At 40.1% G+C, this 24158-nt stretch overlaps 1 protein-coding gene across 7 annotated transcripts in view; it reads left to right on the top strand.

Annotated features, from left to right (window-relative positions):
• ark2n (arkadia (RNF111) N-terminal like PKA signaling regulator 2N) overlaps positions 1-24158 on the top strand; it is a 62543-nt gene that overhangs the window by 17348 nt on the left and 21037 nt on the right. For 6 of the 7 annotated variants that reach the window (XM_062972583.1, XM_062972588.1, XM_062972585.1 and 3 more), the window contains exons 2-3: positions 12972-13067; positions 19082-19899. In XM_062972583.1, the coding sequence (XP_062828653.1) occupies positions 19176-19899 (724 nt within the window). In that variant the 5' untranslated portion in view covers positions 12972-13067; positions 19082-19175. Of the gene's footprint in view, positions 1-820; positions 970-12971; positions 13068-19081; positions 19900-24158 lie in introns of those variants that run through there. The other variant, XM_008103566.3, reaches the window with a different exon arrangement.

Raw genomic sequence — 24158 nt, 5'->3', positions numbered from 1 at the left:
ATTGCTTAGTTTAAGCAGTTTCAAATTCCTTGTGCATGGTCTGCTTCTGATGGGCTGTCCCCCAGGGAGCTCCTGCAGAGCTCCTTTAAAGCCCTCTGTATTTTCATGGCCATTTTCTTCTTATTGGTTCTGTAAGATCAGTTTGACTTCTGTTCTATCCAGGATGTCTTCGTGTTCTCTGATGTGTTGAAGAGTCTCAACATGTAGCTGCAGTGTGTTGACCTTTCCTTCCATTACAGCCACAAGTTTCCACTTGCTGCAAGTATAGTCAGTGTGTTTTTTGGCAAGAACATAGGCATTGCGGCAAGACAATGATAGATCTTTCTTCCTCCTTCCCTGCAGTTATTTTTTTTTACTCTTTTCAGACTGTTATAATTCTTACTGATATGAATGTATGCTGTAGGCCCTCAGCAACTGAACACCAAAAACTTGGGAAGTAGTTACATAGAGCTAGTGACTGCTAGCTCCACTCCCAGGCAAGTCAGTGATTCAGCAGAAGCTTCCCCCCCCCCCCCCCCATCTGTTTGCGCAGAGAGAGAGCACATGTCCCAAAACAAACAAAGACATCCCCCCCTAGACTTCAAGCACCAAAAACAGTCAAAGAGTCAGGAATAGCCTGCAAAATACAGCTCATAATCTATTATTTCCTCAGAATTTCAGCTCTAACAAATGTCTTTATCTGTGACAACCCAAGGAATATGTCTATTAGCCTCACCCCTGTTTTCTGTATCCTGTTTTCTCTATCCATCACTTTTGTGGATTTAACTTTCACAGATTTGAATTAATCTGTGTTCTCTGTGCCCTCCAAGGTGATTCGTTTGGTCAGTGTCTGCCAAAGGTTGATCACAGAGCCATACTAGAGGACCCAGAAATTCCAGGGCAATTCTATCAAACATTCTTGGAATCAGAAATGGTTTGGATCCTGGATTTTTTTTGAGCTTGGAATATTTGCATATACATAAATGAGAGGTGAGACCCAAGCCTAAATGTGAAATTAATTTACCATATATACTCACGTATAAGTTGACTAATGTAAAAGTTGAAGGCAATTAATGGATTTTGATATGACCCATGGATAAGCTGAGGGCCATTCTGAAAAGAAGGGGAAGCACCCGTGCAACCTCAAGGGCCAGCTGTCTTTAGCCACTACCAATGTTTTCCCAGGTATACAAACAAGGTCAGAGGCAGCTGGAGGGAATAGAAGGGATTCTCCCAGAGTGGACTAAGCTCTTGCCTTTTGCAACTCTTCTAATAGAAGGGGATGGTCCTTGTTTTGATGAGAGTTAAGGTATAGTACTCACATGAACCTGTGGATAAATCAACCCAGGTTTTTTGGGTTGTCTTTTTATTAAAACCATTAAGACATATACATGAGTATATATGATAGTTTTCATATACACCTTTTACACAAGGTGAGTATGAAACCTATACAAAATATTTGTAATTGTTTTGTGTATGAAACTGTGTTACATTGAACCACCAGAAAGCAAATCTGTCAGTATCGCTGACACCCAGGTAGACAATCTTGGATTTTGGAATAATTTTGATAGGGATAATCAACTTGTATATTTTTGGATGAAACAGCTAAATAATTTGGCTGGCTCCAGAAAGTATTTTTCCAAGTGTGTTTGGCTATGGGATTATAAGATAGTGGTATAAAGCTAGCAGGACTTCATTTAGCACTTGGTTATTTCAATGTTGATAAGAAGTTGAGTCAACTGCCAATTTCCAGTCCACCTTATATTTTTCCAGTTCCTTCTGCTTTTTAAAATATATTTCCAGGGAAGCAATGCTCATAGGTAACTGGCAAAGCCTCTGCTTTGAGGTGACAAATCTCCCATCCTTGCCTGGTGTTAGCTGAGACTGGAGTTAATAGTTTAACTCAGGTCAGCTCAGTGCATCCACATCCATTAACAACTAGAATCCAAAATGGCAGTGCTTTGTGGTTATTTAAGGCTGAGAGCTTGAACTAGACCTTCTATTTTCATGCAAGGCTTTCCCTCTATCCCTTTGGATGATAACTGATACAAGCTTGAGACTGAGTAGCAGAGGAAGTATGCACCTTTAAAAGCCCTGAGCATAAGAGTAGAGATATTGTGCACTGCAATTTAAAGACATTTCAAAGTACAGTATGGTGAGGCATTGTTATGGATCACCTGCAAAATTCTTAATGTAATCACTTCTGGGATGAATTAAGTTTAAAATTGGTTGTGAAATCTGGGTTTGGAGATTCCCATTTTTGAAAACAGAGCTAATGTGACAACATTAGAAATTAGGACATTGCTTGTGATGTGTTCTACATTTGCTCATTAATTGGAATAGGCAGTATTAAAGCACTTGATCTGAACCTGCTGAAATTATATAGATTTAGAAAGTAATTTGGACTTCACTCACCACATTGCAATGAGGCATACTTCTTGACCCAGTTGTGTTGATTTGGAAATGGTTGTTTCTTGTTGTCATATTCTTAATCTTACTTTTTAAAAATCGAAAGATTATAACAAAATGAGCCAAAAGATAGACTCTGTTTCCAGCACACTGTTTCTCAGTATCATGGAGAGTACAGGTCTTGAAGGGAAAATAGGTCTTTTTTGCCTATTTTTTTTTCTTCACTGTAGTTTTGCAATCTTATTGGAAATGAAAAGAAATAACAGGCAGCTCTAGATTTCTCTTCAACAGAGGCTTGGGGGTGAGAAACCAACAATAATAGAATAAACATGCTGATATAGAAGCTATCCATTAGTGTTTGTGTTAACTTACAAATGAGTGAATTATAATTAAATGAGCATCAATTTAATGTTTTGAGTCACAAAAACAACTTATTCTTGTAAATATGTGTACTATCTAAAGTCATACATACTACAAAGATGTCTGTTACCTCTTTATGAAAAGTCTTCCATGTTCTCTTCAAGACATCATTAACTGACAGGTAAATATTTAACATTATAGACACAGGTAAATGTTCGCTTGTCAGTTGGTAGCATTTCAGCGGTTAAGGTTTTCATGAGAATAACGAATAACCCTGTGCTGCTATTCATTGAGACTTAACAGCATATTGGTAATATCTTAATAGCTCAATCTAGAAATGCACACATTGGATCAGGTATTACCCTGAGGTGGAAGCTTATGCAACATTGCCATGACTTTAGCCCAATAGGTTACGTGAAGGTTATAGATTCTTTGAACACAATTTATGCTGCTTGAAATCATAAGCAGAATTCTTTAAATTCTGATGAAATCCTTACTGTAAGAATGCAAAGACTCACTCAAATAGTCTTTTGGTAATATGTCCTGAAATATAACTTCCTCATGTACCTTATCTTAATAGTCTAAGTATTCAGTCACTAGAGTTGGAAAAGAAATGTAGAGCATTGCAAAATTAACCTTGCAGAATTGTTTGTATCTTGGACATTGTAATACAGGAAATGCTTCATTTCATACCAGCTGTAGCAAAGGAGTACATTTTTCCACTAAAGTATTTATACAATATATGCTATACAGCTCTTGCAACTTTAATCTTGAATGTCTACATTGGTAAGGCACTCCTGATTTGTAGTGGTTAGATTATTTAAATGAGAAAATCTGGATTAATATTAATAAGTTTGTGTGATGTTTGAGTTAGTGAACAAAATTATGTATTGTTGATCACTTGGAGAGGCAGGTGAATAGAAGTTTCAGGCTCACTCGAGAAGACATTCTGTGAAATCCAGATATTGCCGGTCTTCTTCCCAGTCAACCAGCTACTTGGGATGGAGAAGAATGTACAGCACTGTAGGCCAGGCCTGCACAGCCCATGGCTGTCCAGCTTTTTTGGACTTCAGCTTCCAGAATTCCTGACCATTGGACAAGCTGGCTAGGGCTTCTGGGAATTGGAAGTCCAAAACAGATTGTGTAGGTTGGTTGTAAGCAATCAATCAATCAATCAATCCATCCATCCATCCATCCTCCCTCCCTCCCTCCCTCCCTTTTATTCATCTTTGACTGTAATTTCCTTTATAATATCACAAGAATCTTGCTAATCAATGTAAGGCTCTATCTGATTAAGCATTCTATTTCAGACAATGGCAAGTAGGGACATTTATATAGATCTCTGTAATTGATATTCAGATAATTTTTACCTATATTGGGTTGTCACACTTAATAATAATAATAATAATAATAATAAAACTTTATTTATACCCCGCCACCATCTCCCCAATGGGGACTCGGGGCGGCTTACATGGGGCCATGCCCGGGAAAAATACAATATAACACAATATAAAAACAACATATCATAATACAATTACAACAATACAATAAAGAATCATATACAGTACAACACAAAATCCAAAGAGCAGTATAACAGGGCAGGCCGCACTGACACTCAGTTAAAACTCGGGGTGAGAAAAGGATAAGAAAAAGGATAAGAATAAAACCACAGGGAACTAGGAAAAGATAGCAGACAGTCTAGAGGATAAATAATGGGGGCGTAACAAAAGCATGTAACAGTTACTCTCCGAAAGCACATCGGAAGAGCCATGTTTTTAGATCTTTCCTAAAGTCTGAAAGAGTGGGGGCTTGCCTGATTTCAATGGGCAATGAGTTCCATAAACGGGGGGCCACAGCAGAAAAGGCCCTCTCCCTAGTTCCTACAAGGCGGGTCTGGGATAAAGGCAGTGGCGACAGGAGGGCCTCCCCTGACGATCGCAGAGATCGGGCAGGTTTATGGTAGGAGATACGGTCACGAAGGTAGGTGGGTCCCAAACCGTTTAGGGCTTTATATATGATGGTCTGCACCTTGAATTGGGATCGGAAAATGAACGGAAGCCAGTGGAGCTCCTTAAACAGGGGAGTAGATCTCTCCCTGTAATTCGCCCCAGTTATTAATCTGGCAGCCGAGCGTTGGACCAGTTGTAATTTCCGAGCCGTCTTCAAGGGAAGCCCCACGTAGAGCGCATTACAGTAGTCCAGTCTAGAGGTAACTAGGGCATGGACCACCGTGGTCAAGTCAGACTTCACGAGGTATGGTCGCAGTTGGCGCACAAGTTTGAGTTGTGCGAAAGCCCTCCCGGCCACCGCCGACACCTGCGCTTCAAGCGTCAACGCTGAATCCAGGAGGACCCCCAAACTGCGGACCTGTGATTTCAGGGGGAGTGCAACCCCGTCCAGCACAGGTTGCCACCCAATACCCCGATCTGACGAGCGACTGACCAGGAGGGCCTCTGTCTTGTCAGGATTGATCCTCAGCTTGTTCCTCCTCATCCAGTCCGCCACAGCGGCCAGGCACTGGTTCAGCATCCGAGGGGCTTCCTTGGAGTTAGATGGAAATGAGTAGTGGATTTGTGTGTCATCTGCGTAGAGATGGCAACACCCTCCAAAACTCCGGATGACCTCTCCCAGTGGTTTCATGTAGATGTTAAATAGCATGGGGGATAGAATAGACCCTTGCGGGACCCCACAGGTCAATGGCCAGGGGTCCGAGCAGGTATCCCCCAGCTTCACCATCTGGGAACGGCCCTCCAGGAAGGACCGAAGCCACAGCAGAACTGTGCCACCGAGTCCCATCCCGGCGAGCCTCCCCAGAAGGATACCATGGTCGATGGTATCGAAAGCCGCTGAGATGTCCAAGAGAACCAGCAGGGTCACACTCCCCCTGTCCAGCTCCCTGCGGAGGTCATCCACCAGGGCGACCAAAGCCGTCTCGGTGCTGTGCCCAGGCCTGAAGCCAGACTGCGAGCGGTCCAGAAAATCGGTGTCATCGAGGAACTCCTGGAGCTGCGTAGCAACCACCCGCTCCAGAACCTTGCCCAGAAATGGGAGGTTGGAAATTGGCCTGTAGTTGTTACATACAGATGGGTCTAACGAGGTCTTTTTTAATAATGGTTTTACTACCGCCTGCTTAAAGCAGGATGGAACTGACCCTTGAACCAGGGAGGCATTTATAATAGCCACAAACCAATCCAACAACCCATCTTTGGCCAGCTTCACCAGCCAAGAAGGACAAGGATCCAGAGCGCAGGTGGTCGCCCTCACAGACCCAAGAATCCCCTCCACGTCATCAGGAAGAACAAGCCGGAAAGAATCCCATAAGATCGCACAGACAGGTACCTCGGTTACCTCCGCTGGGACCACAGTTAAGCTGGAGTCCAACTCACGGCGTATCTGAGCAACTTTGCCTGCAAAATGGTGCGCGAAATCGCTGCACCGAGTTGCCAAGTCATCAGGAAACCCCTGGGCCTCAGGAGGCCGCAGGAGCTCCCCAACAACTCGGAACAACTCCGATGGCCTGTTGGCTGCAGACGCTATGCGGGCAGTCGTGAAATCTTTCCTGGCTGCTCGCAGAGCCACGGAGTAAGCCTTAATAGCGGCTTTAGCCCGTGCTTGGTCGGACACGTCCTGAGATTTCCTCCAGATGCACTCTAGTCCCCTCCTCCTACGTTTCATCACAGCCAGCTCCTCGGTGAACCAAGGAGTCGACGCGATTCTACGCAGTGAGAGGGGACGTTCGGGAGCGATCGTGTCCAATGCCCTTGATAGCTCACTGTTATAGCGATCAGCCAGGACATCGACAGGATCGCCAGTCTCCAGGACAGGAAGATCCCCAAGAGACCTCAGAAGTCCATCCGGATCCATCAGTCTCCTGGGGCGGACCATCTTAATGGGTCCACCACCCCTGCGGAGGTTAGAAGGCACGGCGATACTTAAACAGATCAGATGATGGTCAGACCATGACAATGGAAGAATGTTTTGCTCTTCCACTCTGACTGTCCCACCGTCCACAATAAAAACAAGGTCCAAGGTGTGTCCTGCCTGATGTGTGGGCCCAGATATAACTTGAGACAGCCCCATGGTTGTCATGGCAACCATGAAATCCTGAGCTGCTCCTGTCAATGTGGTCTCAGCATGAATGTTAAAGTCTCCCAAAACTATCAGTTGTTGGGAGACAAGGGCCACATTGGAGACCACTTCTGCTAGCTCGGACAGAGAGACTGCTGGGTCGCGGGGTGGACGGTACACCAACAGAATCCCCAAGCTGTCTCGGGCTCCCACCCTCAGGAAAACACACTCGAACCTCGGGGATTGCGGAACGGCGCATCTGATCAGGGCGATGGACTGCCGAAAGATCACTGCAACTCCTCCTCCCCGCCCCCCAACCCTGGCCTGTTGATGCACCCCGAAACCTGGAGGACACAGCTGGGTGAGATTCACACCTCCCAGCTCATCCAGCCACGTCTCGGTGATGCATGCCAGATCCGCCTCCTCATCCAGGATCAAATCCTGGATGACAGCTGTTTTACCATTGACGGATCTGGCGTTTAGAAGCAGGACCTTAAGGTTGGGGGGTCTGTCCTGAAGACTACCACACCTAAACCTCTCCAGGGTCGCAAAAACTCTGTTGCGCTTCTCCCTGGGTTGATAGTGACCGTGCTTTCTCCTCCCCCATATCACCTCAATGGGGCCACCTCCATGAGAGCCCTCTTCCCCCTGATGGAAGAACTGGGTGGGGTTGCCAATTACCGGGACTAGTCAGCTGTCCTGGAAAGGAAAGCCTCCAAAGGTACTTGTTTTTTTAAAAAAGGAGCTTCTCTCCACTGATGGGAGAGAGGGGACAGTTGATTTGGCATCATCATGAATAGGAAGGTGACTAAGCAAGAGTGGGGTCTTGTTGTGGGCCTGGGAGGTAGAACAAGTCTGACTTAGAGTTGGGGAATCTTGAATATCAATGCTCAGCCCGATGTCGAGGGGGCGAATCAGTGGGTCTACTAGAACCCTCCTGAGAGTGATGCCCCATTGTTGCAGTTTGGGCCCACACAAAAACAATTTTTCCCTTAATATTTTATCTTCCAAGCCAATGATAAGAGATAAGGAGCGGTTCCAGGATTGATACTCTCTACAAAGCCAGTCGATAGTCTTGATCTTTACCTCCGACCAGCTTATGGATAAAATTTGTGCAAGGGATATCTGGACTGCTCGCTTAGAAGTCCACCTGCCTCTGTTCAATAATGAGTCTGAAACTTCCACTGCAACCTTATTTGTTTGTAAAAGATGCTGAGAATTGCAGGAAGTATCCAAAGATTGTCCGACCAATTCAGAGGGCAGCTCATTGTTCGACTTCTGCAGGACATTGTTGATTTCCTTCCCATCCACCCTCCCCAGACCCACTCCCCCAGATAAAAACCCACCCTCCTCTCCAGTCACTCCAAGGCCTGATCCGACGACTACCTTCTGCTCCTTGAGCTTAATTCCTCCCTGGCCTTCCGGAGTGCTTAATTCCTCATTCAAGTTAATAAGCCTGGTTGGTATAGTTGTTATAGTGTCTGTAGGAGAAGGATATTTCACAATCAGGGAAATTCCTTTGAAGAGATGGTCAAGTTTCGCGTTCAGTATTTCCAGCTGCTGCAAGACAGTACCGAACGATTTTCCCAACAGATCACATAAGTGCGAGAGTTCATTGTTGCCCGGAGTTTCCTTCCAACTCATTTCTTATTACCTTCTAAAAAAAAACAAAAACAAAAAAAAAACCTTCCTATAGTATACCACTCTAATCTTTCAAAATTAGCACCTCAATCCTGTTGTCTCTTTCTGTCAAAGCTTTCACTCAACAGTACATACACCAACATACACAAACCATCAATTCACATTCTAAACCATCAATTACCAATCAGTAAACTCACGGTACTCTCAAATCCTATGTGAATACTTCTTATGACATTAATACCAGGTTAAGAACCCGCTACCTATCACGGTCAATACTGTTTCCCTGAGTAAAGATAAAAACTTTCTCACTCCCGACTCTGTATAACACACATACACAAACACACACACACAAAGGAGGGAAAAAAAAAGAAGAAGAGTCCAGAAGCAGGAGTTTTTAAGGGCTTCCTCCACTCTCTTCCTTTCCTCCTTACTCCAGAGTAGCAGGGCCAGAGGTGGGTCAGCAGGACTCCCTTCTCCTGTGCTGGCAGGCAGCACTTAGGGATACATCCCATTTTTTTAACGAATCCCTTAGTTTTTAATTAAAACTATTTACACTAGTTGCTATCACCATATATCCCAGTTAATTCTATAACTCAGAGTCAAAGAATCAGAATTGGAGGGGATTTTATGGAACATATAATCCAGTGGTTCCCAACATTTGGTCCACTAACTGTTTTGGACTGCAACTCCTAGAAATCCCAGCTAGTTTAGCAGCTGTTAGGAATTGTGGGAGCTGAAGTCCAAAATACCTGGATGGCAAAAGATTGGGAACCACTGATCTAGTCCAACCACCAGCTCAATGAAGGATTGTCAGGTAAAGTTCGTTTTAGACATCAGGTATCATTCTAGCTTCTTCCACAAAGAATGTCAGTCTTAAGCAAGGGTCCTTAAACCTATAAAATAGAATTTCTGTAGCTTTTTGAAGAAAAGGTGTGTGTGTGTGGACTTTTGAGTGTAGACAGCATTGACTAATAGATTAACAATGTGAGATTTTGAAAGAGTGAAATCAGAAAAATAATGCTCCCCACCCCCTTACAGCATTTTGATATATTAGACACTTATCTTAACAAGCTTTGGATATATGACTAGCTTGGCAGTAACTTGTGCTAAAAGATTTATTTTAGCTGAGTGTCTCATTTACATTTTAACTTCTTATAATTTTGGTGTTTGTTTTATGGTTTCCAGAAATTCAAAGGTTTTGTGCAGACAGTAATAAAGACACATCCTTCATTTCATGGTAGCTTCGATATATTGTGTGCTGAGCGCTAAATAGAAATAGTCTATTTTCTTAACCTTCATTTGTTTATGCAAAGCTCTTATTCCATCCTTTCATCTCATGTTTCATTCATCATCCCAGTGGGACATAGTAGAGCCTGGAGCCTCTAGGGTAGCTGGGGCTAATTCGTTAATTGTTTGGTGAGATGCCAAAGTCATTTCCCAAAGCCTTGAATATCATGGGAAATCAGCTGTGACAGAGCACCTTTAACCTAGCTTCTCTACATGCTGTTCTCCACATCACCCAAAAACTGTTTCTGGGGGATTTCTTGGCTTTCCAGGGCTGGGGAAGCTAATGTGGGGATTCAGTGGGGAGAATGTCATCCCCTCCCAATTCTGCTGTTCTCTTAGATGTGCAGTATTGGATCTCCCTGAATTTTCCAGTTTGCAGAAGCTTTCTTGCAAGGCTATCTGGAGATTGGTCTAGTTTGGATATTGGCAATAGCACAAACATTATCATTCTGCAATCAATTGGTAACATCATGCATATATGCTCATAATCAAATGAGAACTATAGGAGTAAAAAATGTAGCCTGAGCTTAGGCACCTGCAGTTATTTTGGCATCATTTCTTACTCACTTTTTGATGTGAAGGAATGTGGGAACATAAATTTTAGTATATGTCAAGGTTTCAACTTCATTACAGTGAGTAGTGACAGATATGCATAAAATTGAAGCTATCATAATTGTCATTGCTTCAAAATGTGCCCTCACTCACCTTGAGTGACCTGGTAAGTACCTATTTACAACCCTGTTTTAATGAATACATATACATGAGGAAGTATTGTGTTTCCTCCAATGTTATCTCTTCAGTACGTCAGTACATTCTTGCTGAGGTAGTAACTTGAAGCTGCTAGAGTTTAGGAGTGACTAATTCCTCTCTTGCCCAGTTGTCACACAATGTCTGTACTATAAAATGCAAATCCAAAATGCTGTTACATTACATAGGGCTTACCTTACAGATAGCATTTCAACCATATGACATAAAGTTCTTAAATTCCAGTTCTGGAATACTAGCATTCCATAATAAAGAAAAAACTGAAGGTCTAAAGCAGGGGTCCCCAAACTTTTTATCCAGAGGGCCGGTCCACAATCCTTCAGACTGTTGAGGGGCCGAATTATCATTTGAAAAAAAATACAAACAAATCCCTATGCATACTGCACATGTCTTATTTGTAGTGCAACAACAACAACAACAAAAGAACAATACAATATTTAAAAATGAAAACAATTTTAAACAACATAAACCTATTAGGATTTCAATGGAAAGTGTGGGCCTGCTACTGGCCAATGAGATAGTCAAGTTAATTAGGATTGTTGTTGTTGTTGTTGTGTGCCTTCAAGTCATGTCAGATTTTGGCCGAGCCTAAGTCTAAAATTAATTAATTATTTACTGCATTTATTTACTACATTTATATCCCGCCCTTCTCACCCCGAAGGGGACTCAGAGCAGCTGTATGTACATACAATATATTATATTATTAGCATAACACAATATTAGCATTATATATTACTATATTGAACTATACCACTATACTATTCTATAATATGTAATATATAACATATAATTAATATTATTATATGGTATTACTATTAGTATTATATTGTATAACATAAGATTATTATCAATATTATATGTATATACAATATATTATATTATTAAAACTGATATAAAAATATTATATTATAAAACTGAGGGCGGGGGCCAGGTAAATGACGTTGGAGGGCCGCATCCGGCCCCCGGGCCTTAGTTTGGGGACCCCTGGTCTAAAGGTTTATTTTGGTGTGTCACCACATACTGAACAAGTTTAGCACTGGTCTGGGGAACATGCAACAATGAAGATAATGTACTGGATTTCCTAGCATTCTTGATATTGTCTGTGCTGGCATGGGCAGTTCAAAAGACTCTGGTGGATCACATTATTCCTGTTCCGGGATTGAGATGTCACACTTGCCTATTTTTGTTTCAAGTTTAAGCTTTAATAAGGAACCATGCCACTTAAGAAATACCTGTGATGCAGAAAAAATCCTCAACATCAACATATTTCCAACAGTGCAGAAATGCTTCTTTCAATCCACACCCTTCATCTTTGTTCTAGTGAAGTACAGAGAATAAAGAGACAAAGTTTATGCCAAAATTGGTTTTGTTTGCTTAACTTTTGTGTTATTGAAAAAATACTTTTTATCTTCACAGCTTTGAAGTATCTTGTATGCTTTAGATGGCAAATTAAATCCATTTTACTTCCAGGTTTTAACACAGCAAAACATGGACAAGCCAAAGGGATGCACTTCTGTAAAGAACTGTAAATAATATGGTCATCCATACCTTTGATGTTTAAAAGCACAATTATGTGCAATAATGGCTGGTTCATTAGCATTTTAAGTACTGCATATGGGAACATTTTCAGAAATGTTGGTTCTACTTTTGAGTGTATGCATGTTTAAATCTCATGACATAATTTTTTGACATTTATCTGTAGAGTAGAATGTCATCTGGGGTTGGATAGTACTAATGAGCATCTTATAGGGAACACTATAGAAGAAGCCAGTGGTGTGGCTGTAGCTTATCTTGATTTCAGTAAAGCCTTCAAAATTATTGCAAATAAGCAACTAAAAAGTGGGATAAACAATGCTATTGTTAATTGGATTTGTAATTGGTTGGTTGATTGACTGATAGAACCCAAAGGGTGCTTTCCAATGTCTCCCCCTCATCCTTGAGAAAAGTGACCAGTGGGCTGCCACAGGGTTCTGTCCTGGGCCCAGTTGTTTCAACATCTTTATCTTTAACTTTGATGTTGGAATTGAGGCCATTCTTATGAAATCCAGATAATTTCAATTCAGAAGAGGTATCTGATACCATAAAAAACAGGGCCAGAATTCAAAATCATCTTAACAGATTGGAGAACTGGGCCAGAACAAATAATAAATAGCAGGGAGAAAGGTTGTAAATTTAGGCAGAAAAAACATAGGACGTGTGACACTTGGTTTGACAGTGGAATATGCTGGCTCAGAGTAAACACCTTGTGTTTAAAAACTCTGGAGGTTTTTAAACACAAGGTGGAATGGCCACCTGTGTTTTCATTGTGTTTCCCTGCATGGCAGGGGGTTGGACTGGATGACTCTTAGAATCTCTTCTGCTCTGTAATTTTATCTTATTTTTTGGCTGGCTTGTGTTTTTATTCAGTTTTTTTAAAGCAAACTTTTATTTACATCTGAATTCTTTATGTGCATTTTCTTTAGTAAATTTGGTGGGGAAACACAGCCAGAATGACAACTTTGGACGCTCAGATCTTCTGTCCATGGAACAGTTACAGCAGTGGCAACAGTAGTTGAAGGGTGAGTTCACATATTTTTCTTCTTAAGCTCTTTTAGTGATATGCACATGGTGATTAAAAATGTATTAGTTGAACTTGTAAGAAACTGCCACATCAGTGAAAATTGTTTACATTAGGTAAAAATAAGAACTAAGCCTCTTTTCAAGCCTCTTGTAGGCACCCACAAATTACACCAAAAAAGATGTGGCTAAAATGCCTCTTAACATATGCAGAGCATCTTTCCTTCCAGAAAGGGACAGTAGAGGCCTCCTCTCACAAATTAAGGTAAAAGGCAGTTGATATTTCCCGTCATAGCCTGAGTCTCTCCCACAATCTTTCTGATAATTAAACATTGTTTTTCCCCTCCCACTTTCCTCCCCAGCATAGTGTACAAGCATCTGTTTTCAGAATAAAGATTTAAATGACTCATACCTCAAAAGTTCACTTCCAAAGTTTTCGTGTTTCCTGCAGCACTCCTTTTTCACAGCTGAGTGAAACAAATAGGTTTTGTTAATTAGTCCTTTAAAATATATATATGGTGGAGAAATTGAGAGTAAGATATATAAGTTGGAAGTGAACTGGGTAACTGAGAAAGACTTAGAAGTACAGACAGTGTGGAAAGTAAAAGAAGGGATTTAAAATTGGTTTCTGCCAAATGGTTCTTTCCCCATCTCTCAGACTGCCCATTTCAAAAGTAGACCTACCAGTTCTTTTTACTTAAAGCATACTACCTGTTATTGAGTTGGAGTTTGAAAACAGGAAAATGGTAAGAGTGGATTAGCTGAAAAACATGCAAGAAAAATGTACCATGTTAAAAGCGTGCAGTTTGACACAGACCATGCTTATTAAATAGTAACAATTTTTGGGTATTGGTATATTGACTTGTGAACACAATGACAATCACTTCTCAAAATGGGAGCTACGCACAAGTACATTGTAAGAGAAAATGAGATGGAATCTGCTTGCTGTATTTTGTATGCTATGCTAGGTAGTTCTATCATGTACCAAAACTTATCCCCAGGTCTTTTTTAAGAAGTTGTACTACAAACCTACACAAGAATGCAGCTGGCTTATAAAAACAATTTCTAAAATATTTATTCTTTAAATCTGAGCTTGAATTTGACAGTTGTTTGACAGGGCTTCCGTGGATAGGTCAACATTAAGATGCTATAGCAATATAAATATTTGTCTCTGTGCCAGATTTCTTGACTTGTCATTAAATACGAAGTAGGTTGCCCAGTCTGGTTGGAAATAGTATATTCCCTGGTGAGGCGAAGGTCAGACCTCATCTCAAACACTGTGTTCAGTTCTGGGCATCACAATACAAGAAGGGTATTGAAAACAAGCTAGAATGTCTCCAGAGAAGAGCGACCAAAATGATCTAGGGTTTGAAAACCAAGCCCCACGAGGAACGGCTTAAGGAGCTGGGGATGTTTAGTTTGGAGAAAAGAAGGCTAAGAGAAGGGGACATGATAGCCATACTTAAATATTTGAAAGGATTCTACATTGAGGAGGAGGAAAACTTGCTTCCTGCTGCTTCAAAGCAGTGATCAGAAACTGAAATAACTGCTCATTTTAAAGAAGAAAGGCTGGGCAGCCACTTTGGCTGCATCTCAGACCAAATTGGGCTGATTCAGGCCAATTTGTACTAGGTTCAGATCAAATCAGCTTGGTTGCAAAGCAGAACTGAACAGTATGAAGCAATCAAGCAATTAAAAACAAGTGTGAGAAGAACAAACAGCGCATCTCCAGTGTGACAATATAAGAAAAATACCAAAGTTGTGTAATGCAGGATAGAAGGAGGAGAGTTAGACTTTATTCACTGACAGTTTTGATGCACACTTTACATCAAGAATCTCACTAGCACTCTTGCATAGCAATGACTGCAGAGAATAATTGTGTGACGAAATAGAAACTACATGGCAATTTTTCCCTTGCATCCCTAGTTTATTTGCTAGATGTAGCTGTTAATTGCAAATATGAAAGAAGTTTGTTGTGAGTGCCTTTTTATTATTTTAGCAATGTTGCTAATAGCACTCTTGGGCAGAAAAGGGCAGATCTTGTGAAACTACAATGCCCATGATTCTATAGCATAGAGCCATGGTAGTTAAAGTAGTGTCAAACTGTCTTAATCCTGCAGTGTATGGGCACCCTTAAGTAGTGAAATAGTATCTACATCTCTCACCCCCCCCCCCCCCCCCAAAAAAAAAACATAGTCTTTTCTGGGCTCTTCAAGTTGGTACTTCAACTCTTATGAACTTTACAGATGCTCTTTGAGGTCCCTTTAGCAAGGGCTGTGTACCAGCTTGAAATACTTTATTGTACTTAGCTTCCTTCTTTAGCATGCTACATTTCTTAGCTAGCTTGTCTACCATTGAACATACAATATCCATTCCAATTGAATGCTTTAATTCTGGATATTACGTTTGATTTTCTTTGTGCTGTTCAATGCAGCAGTAAATCATGTCTAAACGATTAGACGCTATTTAGGCTCTGGCATTGTATTCTCAAGCATATTGGTAGGTGTAGTACATTTCTGAATTCAGATCAAAGTCACAAATTCAGATTAGACCAGATCTAATTCAATCTGGATCCAAATTGGGGCTCCACACTGAATTGTGATACTGTTTTATAGTCCTTAAAAATAGTTACCACTATCATTACAATAAGCAACCTCATAGCAATCTCACCTCAATTTCCTACAGTAAGCATTCCCTTCCACTCCCAAGAATAGCAAACATAGAGGCCTTTCCACCTTCTTTCCAAGCTGCCACCAAGATCTTTATTAGAGCTCTTTCCTCTTTTCTGTACAGACATTTAAGTTCCAATTCACAGTCGCTGGTAACACTGTTCAGGTACCAGCCTAGATATGATTGATAAGAAATATAATGTTATTGACTGCAGCTTATGATGTCAATATTATACTGTACAGTACAGCATATAGTTGCTTTTCATTGCAATTAATATAATACTTCCATTCCATCTTTCAACCACATGAACACAGTGTTTTCTCTCCTCCCATCAATCCCAGTCACTCTAAATAGAACTTCACAATCCCTTTCTCCTCTTTTCTTCAAAACATTGCTTCTCTTACATTCTTTCAGTCTACTTCCAGCAGACCAGATTGTTTACAGTCTTAGCAACAGATTTGGAACTTAGACTAGGAGGGGGAAAGGACAGCAATTTCAGAAGAAGAACAGTTCAGCCGGGAATACTGGATATGTAATCCTGTGATTAGTATTCCATTGTTTGACTATCACTTTTAGATACATCTTTTCTGTATGATGGAGACATGTCAATGTGCTGCATGAAATCATTGGTAGTTAAAAATTAAAGTCTTGTGTAGAAAAAGCAGGTTTCCACCTTTATTTTGATTTATAAAGCTGTCTGAAGAGACTGAATGCTATGTTAATGAGTTCCTACATAAAGGACACAACCAGCCAGAGTTTGAAGTTTGGGAGTGGGGGATGAAACTGTACCTGAAACTTTGTAGGGACAGAAATAAATGTTTTCTTGCCTGCAGTTGTATCATCTTATGCCAATTCCTCTGGCAGATCTCACCAGCTTGGCCATTTTAGAAGAGACTTTAAAGAAGAACTGCAATAATGTTGACAAAGTACTTCAAGCAAGTATTTTGTCAGACTTCCTATCTATTTAACTAGTGCTGTGACGCTCTGTGTAATTGAGAAGTCTTAATAGCATGGTCCTCATGACTTTCTAAGACCATAATAAAAGCCAAAATGGATCAGATTGACGATTCTGGAATCCATCATTTAGTTTGCATGATGACCAAGTATCTGTTTAGGGAAAGCCCAAAAGTAAGATATATGTACAGTGACTAATATTAAGAAGCTTGTCGCCTTAATTTCAAAATAAAATATATAGCGACCATGACAAGGAGGCAGAGCGTTGGAATAAATGGCTCATTCGGTTTCTTCAAATTCTATGAGTATATGATAGCCATAAATTCCATCAATTTGTTTCATCCCTTTTTAAAGGCTATTGAATTAGGGAACTGTACCACTTCTTGTCATGCAAATTCTATAATTTAAGTTTGTGTTGTGTGAAGAAATAGTTTATTTGCTCTGTCTTCAATTTCCCAAAATTTGACTGTAGTGGATGACACAGGCTTTTGAAAGGGAAAATAAACGATTCCTTACTTAATATCTAGGTACTATGCAGTTTTGTATACGGTGTGCCATCTGGATCCACGGGGATTCAGACCCCTGCAGATGGCAAAAAATGCAGAGGGTTGCACCCCATTTTATTAAGTGGAAACACCATATGTATGTCTGCAAGGTTTAATTGTCCTTTATAGATGAACAGTTTAGCTTTAAAAAGAGAACGATGGGAATTTTTTAAAAAAAACATTATTTTAAAATTGTGATACACTCACAATGCATATTATAAACATGTACACATACACATATATAGACATCCTGCCACCCACAGTACAATTGCCCCTCATCCTGCCCCCAGATCAACCCACCACCTTGGCTTCCATCACTGATCTTGACAAAAAGAAATATTATTGTAGGTGAAGAAAGTCTTAGAGGAGATGTAGATCAATGTAACCTTTTGATAGAATATGGAAACTAAGACAAAGTCTCCTGTGATCTAAATTTGTGAAATTAACTTTCCCTAATCTGTTTGGCACATTAATGCAAAGTTACTGTTACCCTCAGCATTCCACTACCATTGTGAATGTGGACAACCATTACCACAGTTAAATATGTACAGTAGAGTCTTACTTATCCAACACTCGCTTATCCAACACATTTTTGTAGTCAGTGTTTTAAATACATCGTGATATTTTGGTGCTAAATTTGTAAGCACAGTAATTACTACATAGCATTACTGCGTATTGAACTACTTTTTCTGTCCAATTTGTTGTATAACCTTATGTTTTGGTGCTTAATTTGTAAAATCATAACCTAATTTGATGTTTAATAGGCTTTTCCTTAATGCCTCCTTATTATCCAACATATTTGCTTATCCAACATTCTGCCGGCCCGTTTATGTTGGATAAGTGAGACTCTACTGTAATTAGAAATGGGTCTTGGATAAGTTATTCTGATACAAAATTATATTTGCGACTAGTAAGTAAATTTTTAATCATTATGCTTATGATCTTCCCTCCCCCTCCTCATATTCATTTTCTGTTCTAATTCAAATTGTGTTGCTGCAGTAGGGGTTTTTGGATCCATTGAGCAAAAGGAAGTGTGTCTACTTGCATTGTTTTTCTCCTTACCAATGTTGCTTGAGAGGAATTTGAATCAGCTCCCAGACTTCTCTTGGTGTGGATTGTATCCAAATAGAAGTCATTGGCCATTATTTCCTAGTGCTTTGTATTTTTGAGCATGAAGGAGAATTGTACTCTTCCTGGTGCTGCTTCCCCACCTTGATGTTTACAATAAGTGGGTCTGAATTATATACAGTACAACCACCTTGATAGCTACAGTGTTTCATTTATTTCCCAGAATGTTTGTGGGCCTTCAGTGCTATTCTGTAGTATGCTGGCCCAAGTATAATCAAAATATAGGGTTTGCTGTTATTCCTGAGGTGGGGTGGGTGGTGGTCTTAGAAAATATCTGGCTCAAATACAGTCATTCCTTCCTTTCCCTGAACAGTTTGTGCAGTGGGATTTAGTACTACAAGATGTCTCTGAAAACCAGTTGCTGTTGTATTCATGTACTCCCTTGATTTTTCACAGGCATTTGGTTGGTCATGTCTGAACAGAATGCTGGGTTATAGGTGGGTCTTTGGTCTGATCAAGCATTGGTTATGTTTTGTTTTTATGCTTCTTAGTTTGATCCTGAGTACAAAACAAGCTTCTTCTAATAAGCTGCTTCTGTATAATTCCATTTTCTCTCAAAATCAGGATGATTTGGTTAAGACCCACTTATATCACTAGCAGTAAAACTGGGGGGCTTCTACTCTACTGCCAGCCAAAGGGGTTATTTCATATTACTTAGAGTGGTTTTGTTTCTTGGATATCACTGCCAACCTGTTCTTTCGCTCTGTGTCCTCCTGCAGATCACTCTCCCACGGGAAGTTTAGGCTCGCTTGCACTGTCCACTAGACCCTGTGCTCCATGCTTTTGAGACCTGGAGAGACTTAAAACTCTGAAATGAAGATGGAGGCAGTAGAAAAAGCAGAAGAACTCACCGACTCAGAGGTTCCACCAAAACTCTCAGAAAAACAAGAGGCGGTTCTGGGAGAACAGGGATCTATAGAATTAGAAATCAGCGCTCAGAAAGAGAGCGGAGCTGCTGTGGAAGATTCAGCGGTACTTGCCTCCATGCCATGTTTGCTGATGGAGCTGAGGCGGGACTCATCAGAATCTCAGCTGGCGTCGACAGAGAGCGACAAGCCAGCTGCAGGCCGTGTTTATGAGAGTGACTCTTCCAACCATTGCATGCTGTCCCCTTCCTCCAGTGGGCACTTGGCTGATTCAGATACTCTGTCTTCTGCAGAGGAAAACGAGCCCAGCCAAGCGGAAGCGACGGTAGAGGGAGACCCATCGGCAATGTCAGGGTCTACTGTTGGGAGGAAATCCCGGCGATCCAGGTCAGAAAGTGAAACCTCAACCATGGCCGCGAAGAAAAACCGGCAGTCTAGCGATAAGCAGAATGGCCGTGTCACTAAGGTCAAGGGTCATCGGAGCCAAAAGCACAAAGAGAGAATTCGGTTACTAAGGCAGAAACGAGAGGCAGCTGCCCGTAAGAAGTACAACCTGCTGCAGGACAGCAGTACCAGCGATAGTGACCTAACCTGTGACTCAAGCACGAGTTCGTCAGATGATGACGAAGAAGTTTCAGGAAGCAGCAAGACAATCACTGCAGAGATACCAGGTAGAGGATGTTTTTTAAACTGAACTGGTAAAGCTCCTGCCATCATTTCTCAGCTGTCACGCTAAATTTAGAGGAGCGACACTTGAGAAAAAAATAAATAATAAACTAGAAGGAGAGCTGCTGCTCTGACTAAATAGGAGGGCTGCAGAGTCTTTAACACGTGCAGCATTTTTAAGGTGGGTTATGCGGGTTCTCAATGCTCTTACTTGCACAGTAGAAAAAAATAAAATATGGTAATTGTGAGTTGAGTCCATTCCCTGTTCTTTGCCCCCATCCTGTCAATTAACAGTAGTGCGGCTTAGATGTTAGACTTTTAAGCCTAGTTTTTGGTTACATTATTTTAAATGGATTGCCATTTTAAAAAACAAATGTTCCTTTGGGCCTCTGAAATATCATGGGGCATCTTTCTGCCATTTACGGAAGGCCCTGTTTTCTCCTGTATTGCATTTAATGCTGCACTTTCCAGCTCTGCTTCAGTGCATGATAAGCTGGTTCAGACTTGCTGTAAGTTACTAATTGGCAAGCTGGTTATCTCAGTTCCTATATGAGGAAAATTTTGCAATAGGTTGCAAATTACTATCCCACACTGTCAGAAGCTAGTTATTTCTGTTGTGTGGATTGCAGTTACTAATACTTCTGTTTTAACTGCTTTCATATTGACTAACTTGAGAGGTGAAATACTTTGGTAGTTCTTAAACTGAAATGTCCGTGTATTTTGGAAACTTTTCAATATGTCAAGGCCTGCCTTATTCCTTTAGACCAAATAGCATGATCAGGAATATGTATCAGCTACTCAACTCAGCATATGGTACTCAAAATAACTGCATTTTATAGCAACCTTAAAATAAAATACTATTTAAAAAGCTTTTGGTTTGCCGATCTTTTATGGGTGAACAGCTTTTGTTGTTTGCACAAAAAGAAATTAGTTTGTTATTGAAATCTTTATTAATTTTTTTGTGAAGACTTAAAAGAAAAACAATAATGCTGAGTTCATGGCTTTGACCCCTCAACTGTTCTTTTTGCTAGTGTTAACTTACTAAGATAGACGAATGTAATTCTGCAAAGCACTTTAGTTTACAGTTTGAATATGGATGTTGTCTGCCAGACATTTTAGCCTCCATTCAATTTGAATTGTATTAGAATTCTGGACATTTGGCTCCTAGTTGAAATAAATGAGGACTGTTTATCAAACATACCTTGTGGGTTACAACATCCACAAACACATTACTTCAGATTATTTTTGTTCATCTTTTTTTTTTTTTTTTGCTTCTTAGGAGTTCATCGCACTAGATTAAAGAGTAGATAAACAGTGTGCATGCCACTTGAAATCCTAGGGCTGCCTCCTGCAGAATTCTGGGGCTTGTACTTTAGTGAGACCCATGACCTCTCTGGCTGAGCATTTTAAAGGCCCCTCCCTAAACTACAAACCTCAGAATTCTGCAGGAGGCAGCCACTCCTTACTCTTTTAACTCTAGTGTGATGAAGTCAATTGGGTTGCATCCTTTAACAAAAGTTAGATTGTTTTGGAGTAATTATAAAACATTTTTAATTTATGTAGTCAAAGAAACTAGCAAAGCTCCATATAATGCATATTATGATAAAATATTACATTTCAGACGATACTGATGTGATTCTCAAAAACAAATTGCTTAACACATAAAACCGCTATGTTGGAAAGATGTTTCTGTCTCTTTCTCTTAACATTCTAATTTTAAGAGTGATAATTTCATGTGAGGTAGTACTACACTCATAGTCTGAAATGATACACTTTTACAAGAGTTCAGCTACCTGGGTTTAGTTCTCACAGAAACCAATGTTGAAGCCTGAACTCAAATTTTGTGATAGACTGGCAAGGAGGACTGTAAAGAAATATTTTACCAAGTGCAGTGACTTGGGAGGCAATGTGTGCAAATAAAAGAACTAGAGCAGGGCTTCTTAAACTTTTTCCCACTCGCAGCCCCTTTTTGCCTAAGAAATTTTTAACATGACCCCAAGTATATATGTATATAAAATAGCCATCAAGCAAAATCAGCACTTGCAAGGCTTTCTAAACAAGGTGAACTGATGTTCCCTTTTTATGAATTATAGCGCAAGCATTTGGTGCACATGATTGCCAACAGATTCATGTAAATGTCACCCCCATTAGAGCTTTTTTCCAGAACATTTTGCTATAGGTGTTTTTGTTAATTGGATGTTGTAGTAAAGAAAAAGTTCTATTCCCTTTGTAATTTGATGGGCAGTCTTTTTATCTTGCTTAGTGTGGTAAATAGCCTATTGGTGTAGTTTGGGTTTACTTGGAAGAGTTTGAATGCAGGTAGAATTTTGGGTTTTTTACATGTATGTTTTATGGGAAAGGAATAGGAAGTTGTAAACCCAGGTAAGGACTCATTCAAATTATATCTCCTGAATCTTGCCATTGTACTGATATAACTATATATTTTTCTTAACAAAGGACCTTAGTGAAAATAAGTAAATTATACTTGTTTGTCTTCATTTTAAATATTTTACATGTACATAGGAAACAAATTTTGCTACATTTATTTTTATTTATAATTGACAGCATTTATTAAATTTTCTTAAATGTACAGCACCCTAGTGCATAGAGACTTGTAGTTGCCTTCTATTCAAACATGTTCAATCACATATAATTAAGTTTTTTTTATGCTTCTTAAATGTGTCAAGAGAAGTTTTGTAAAGAGGGAAAAATTGGAAGAAATGAAATCCCAACACAGAATTTTCCCACTCTCTATTTGAGGGGAAGATATAGTTGTCAAAAAGTGAGGCTTATAAGAAATAGACATTAATTCAGAAGACTTAACGGTTGTTAGGGAATGCTAAATTTGTGAAAACTGAAGAGAGCTCTCCAGGTGTAGCTTTTCTCTGATTTTTCTAGTCATTATAGCATCTCAGTTGATAACAGGCAGGGATTCCTGCAGCCTCAGCTTTCCATGGCCTGGGTGCCATCAGAGGATAATCCTGGGCTCCTAAGTCATAGATTTACCGGTATGTCTTTCTATTGCTCATGGCAGTAACCATGCTTCACTCCTCCTTCCTCGTCATGGAAGATGGGACAGTGAAATACTTCAACCAGTGGTCCCAAGGATTTTCTAGTACTACAGACTAAAGAAAGAGAAGGACCACTTTTCCTCCTAGTGATGTCAAGAGATGTCTGATAGCTACCACCTGAGAGACATCATGATTGCTGCCTCTTCCTGGGGAAAGAGAAGGGGAAGCAGTACTGTATGTTCCTTTCTCTCTGCACAAGGTTGGAGATGGGATTGATGAAAAAATTACAAGATGAACTCTTAACTCTTTATGGGCCTGCTTTAAGCCCATCCCCTAGATTAGTGAATAATTTGTCCTTGGGAAAAGGCTCTATGAAATTCAGGTTGAGACCAGTGGATCTATTGAGAAACTCAGTTCCTCAGTGTGTAGTACTGTACTTTGGAAAAGGCATCTAACTGATATCCTGACATTTTGTTCTCCTAGTTTTTGCCAGAAATCACAGTTAACAACTGTTAACATGACATTCAGAAGAAAAGCTGAAAATAATTCATTTTGTATGTGTTTGAAGAACAAACCAAGTGTTTTTGAATGATAATATATAGTTAATTATTTGTATATTTTCTTGCTCTTCTTCATAATTCACCTGTCATTCTCTTAATCTTTCCTTTTCCAAGTGTGTATTTATTTTCCATAGCCCATGTCACCTTGCTTCTTGTCCAAGCATGCTCAATTTTTTGAATTTTGTATTGCCCTCAAAGTATGGGATGAAAATTACATTGTCCCTTATCTATACTTAGTCATGTTTGGAGAAGACAAGTTGAAATCAGTAGGGCCAGTTAATCATGACTGATTTCAGATCTATCAGTTTCAATAGGCCTACTGTAAAATAAGTATGGATTCAACCATTTTTTCTGTGCATGTTGAGATCCAGCAACAGAGCTTAACCTTTAAGGTTCTGATTATCTACAGTTGCAAATTTTTCTTATGAAAACATTTTCAGTCATTGGACCCCCATATGCAGATCTTTTAATTTTTTTAAAAAAACTTTCCTCAAAACAAGGTAACCAAAGACCTTATGTGTTTGCCTTCTCCATTGGGTAGTTAATGCACTTTTAAGAACATTCATTTCAGTGGAGGCCAACCAGGGACTTTTCACCATGAAAGATGATCCTTTTCATAGATGCTAATTTTCTCATCAAATCATGTAGAAACACAGCTAGGAATTGATCATTCCTGTAATAACTCATTTTATG

The sequence above is a fragment of the Anolis carolinensis genome, chromosome 2 (assembly GCF_035594765.1).
Source record: "Anolis carolinensis isolate JA03-04 chromosome 2, rAnoCar3.1.pri, whole genome shotgun sequence".
NCBI lineage: Eukaryota > Metazoa > Chordata > Lepidosauria > Squamata > Dactyloidae > Anolis > Anolis carolinensis.
The sequence above is the reverse complement of the archived record's forward strand: the minus strand, read 5'-3'. Positions and strand labels throughout refer to the sequence as shown.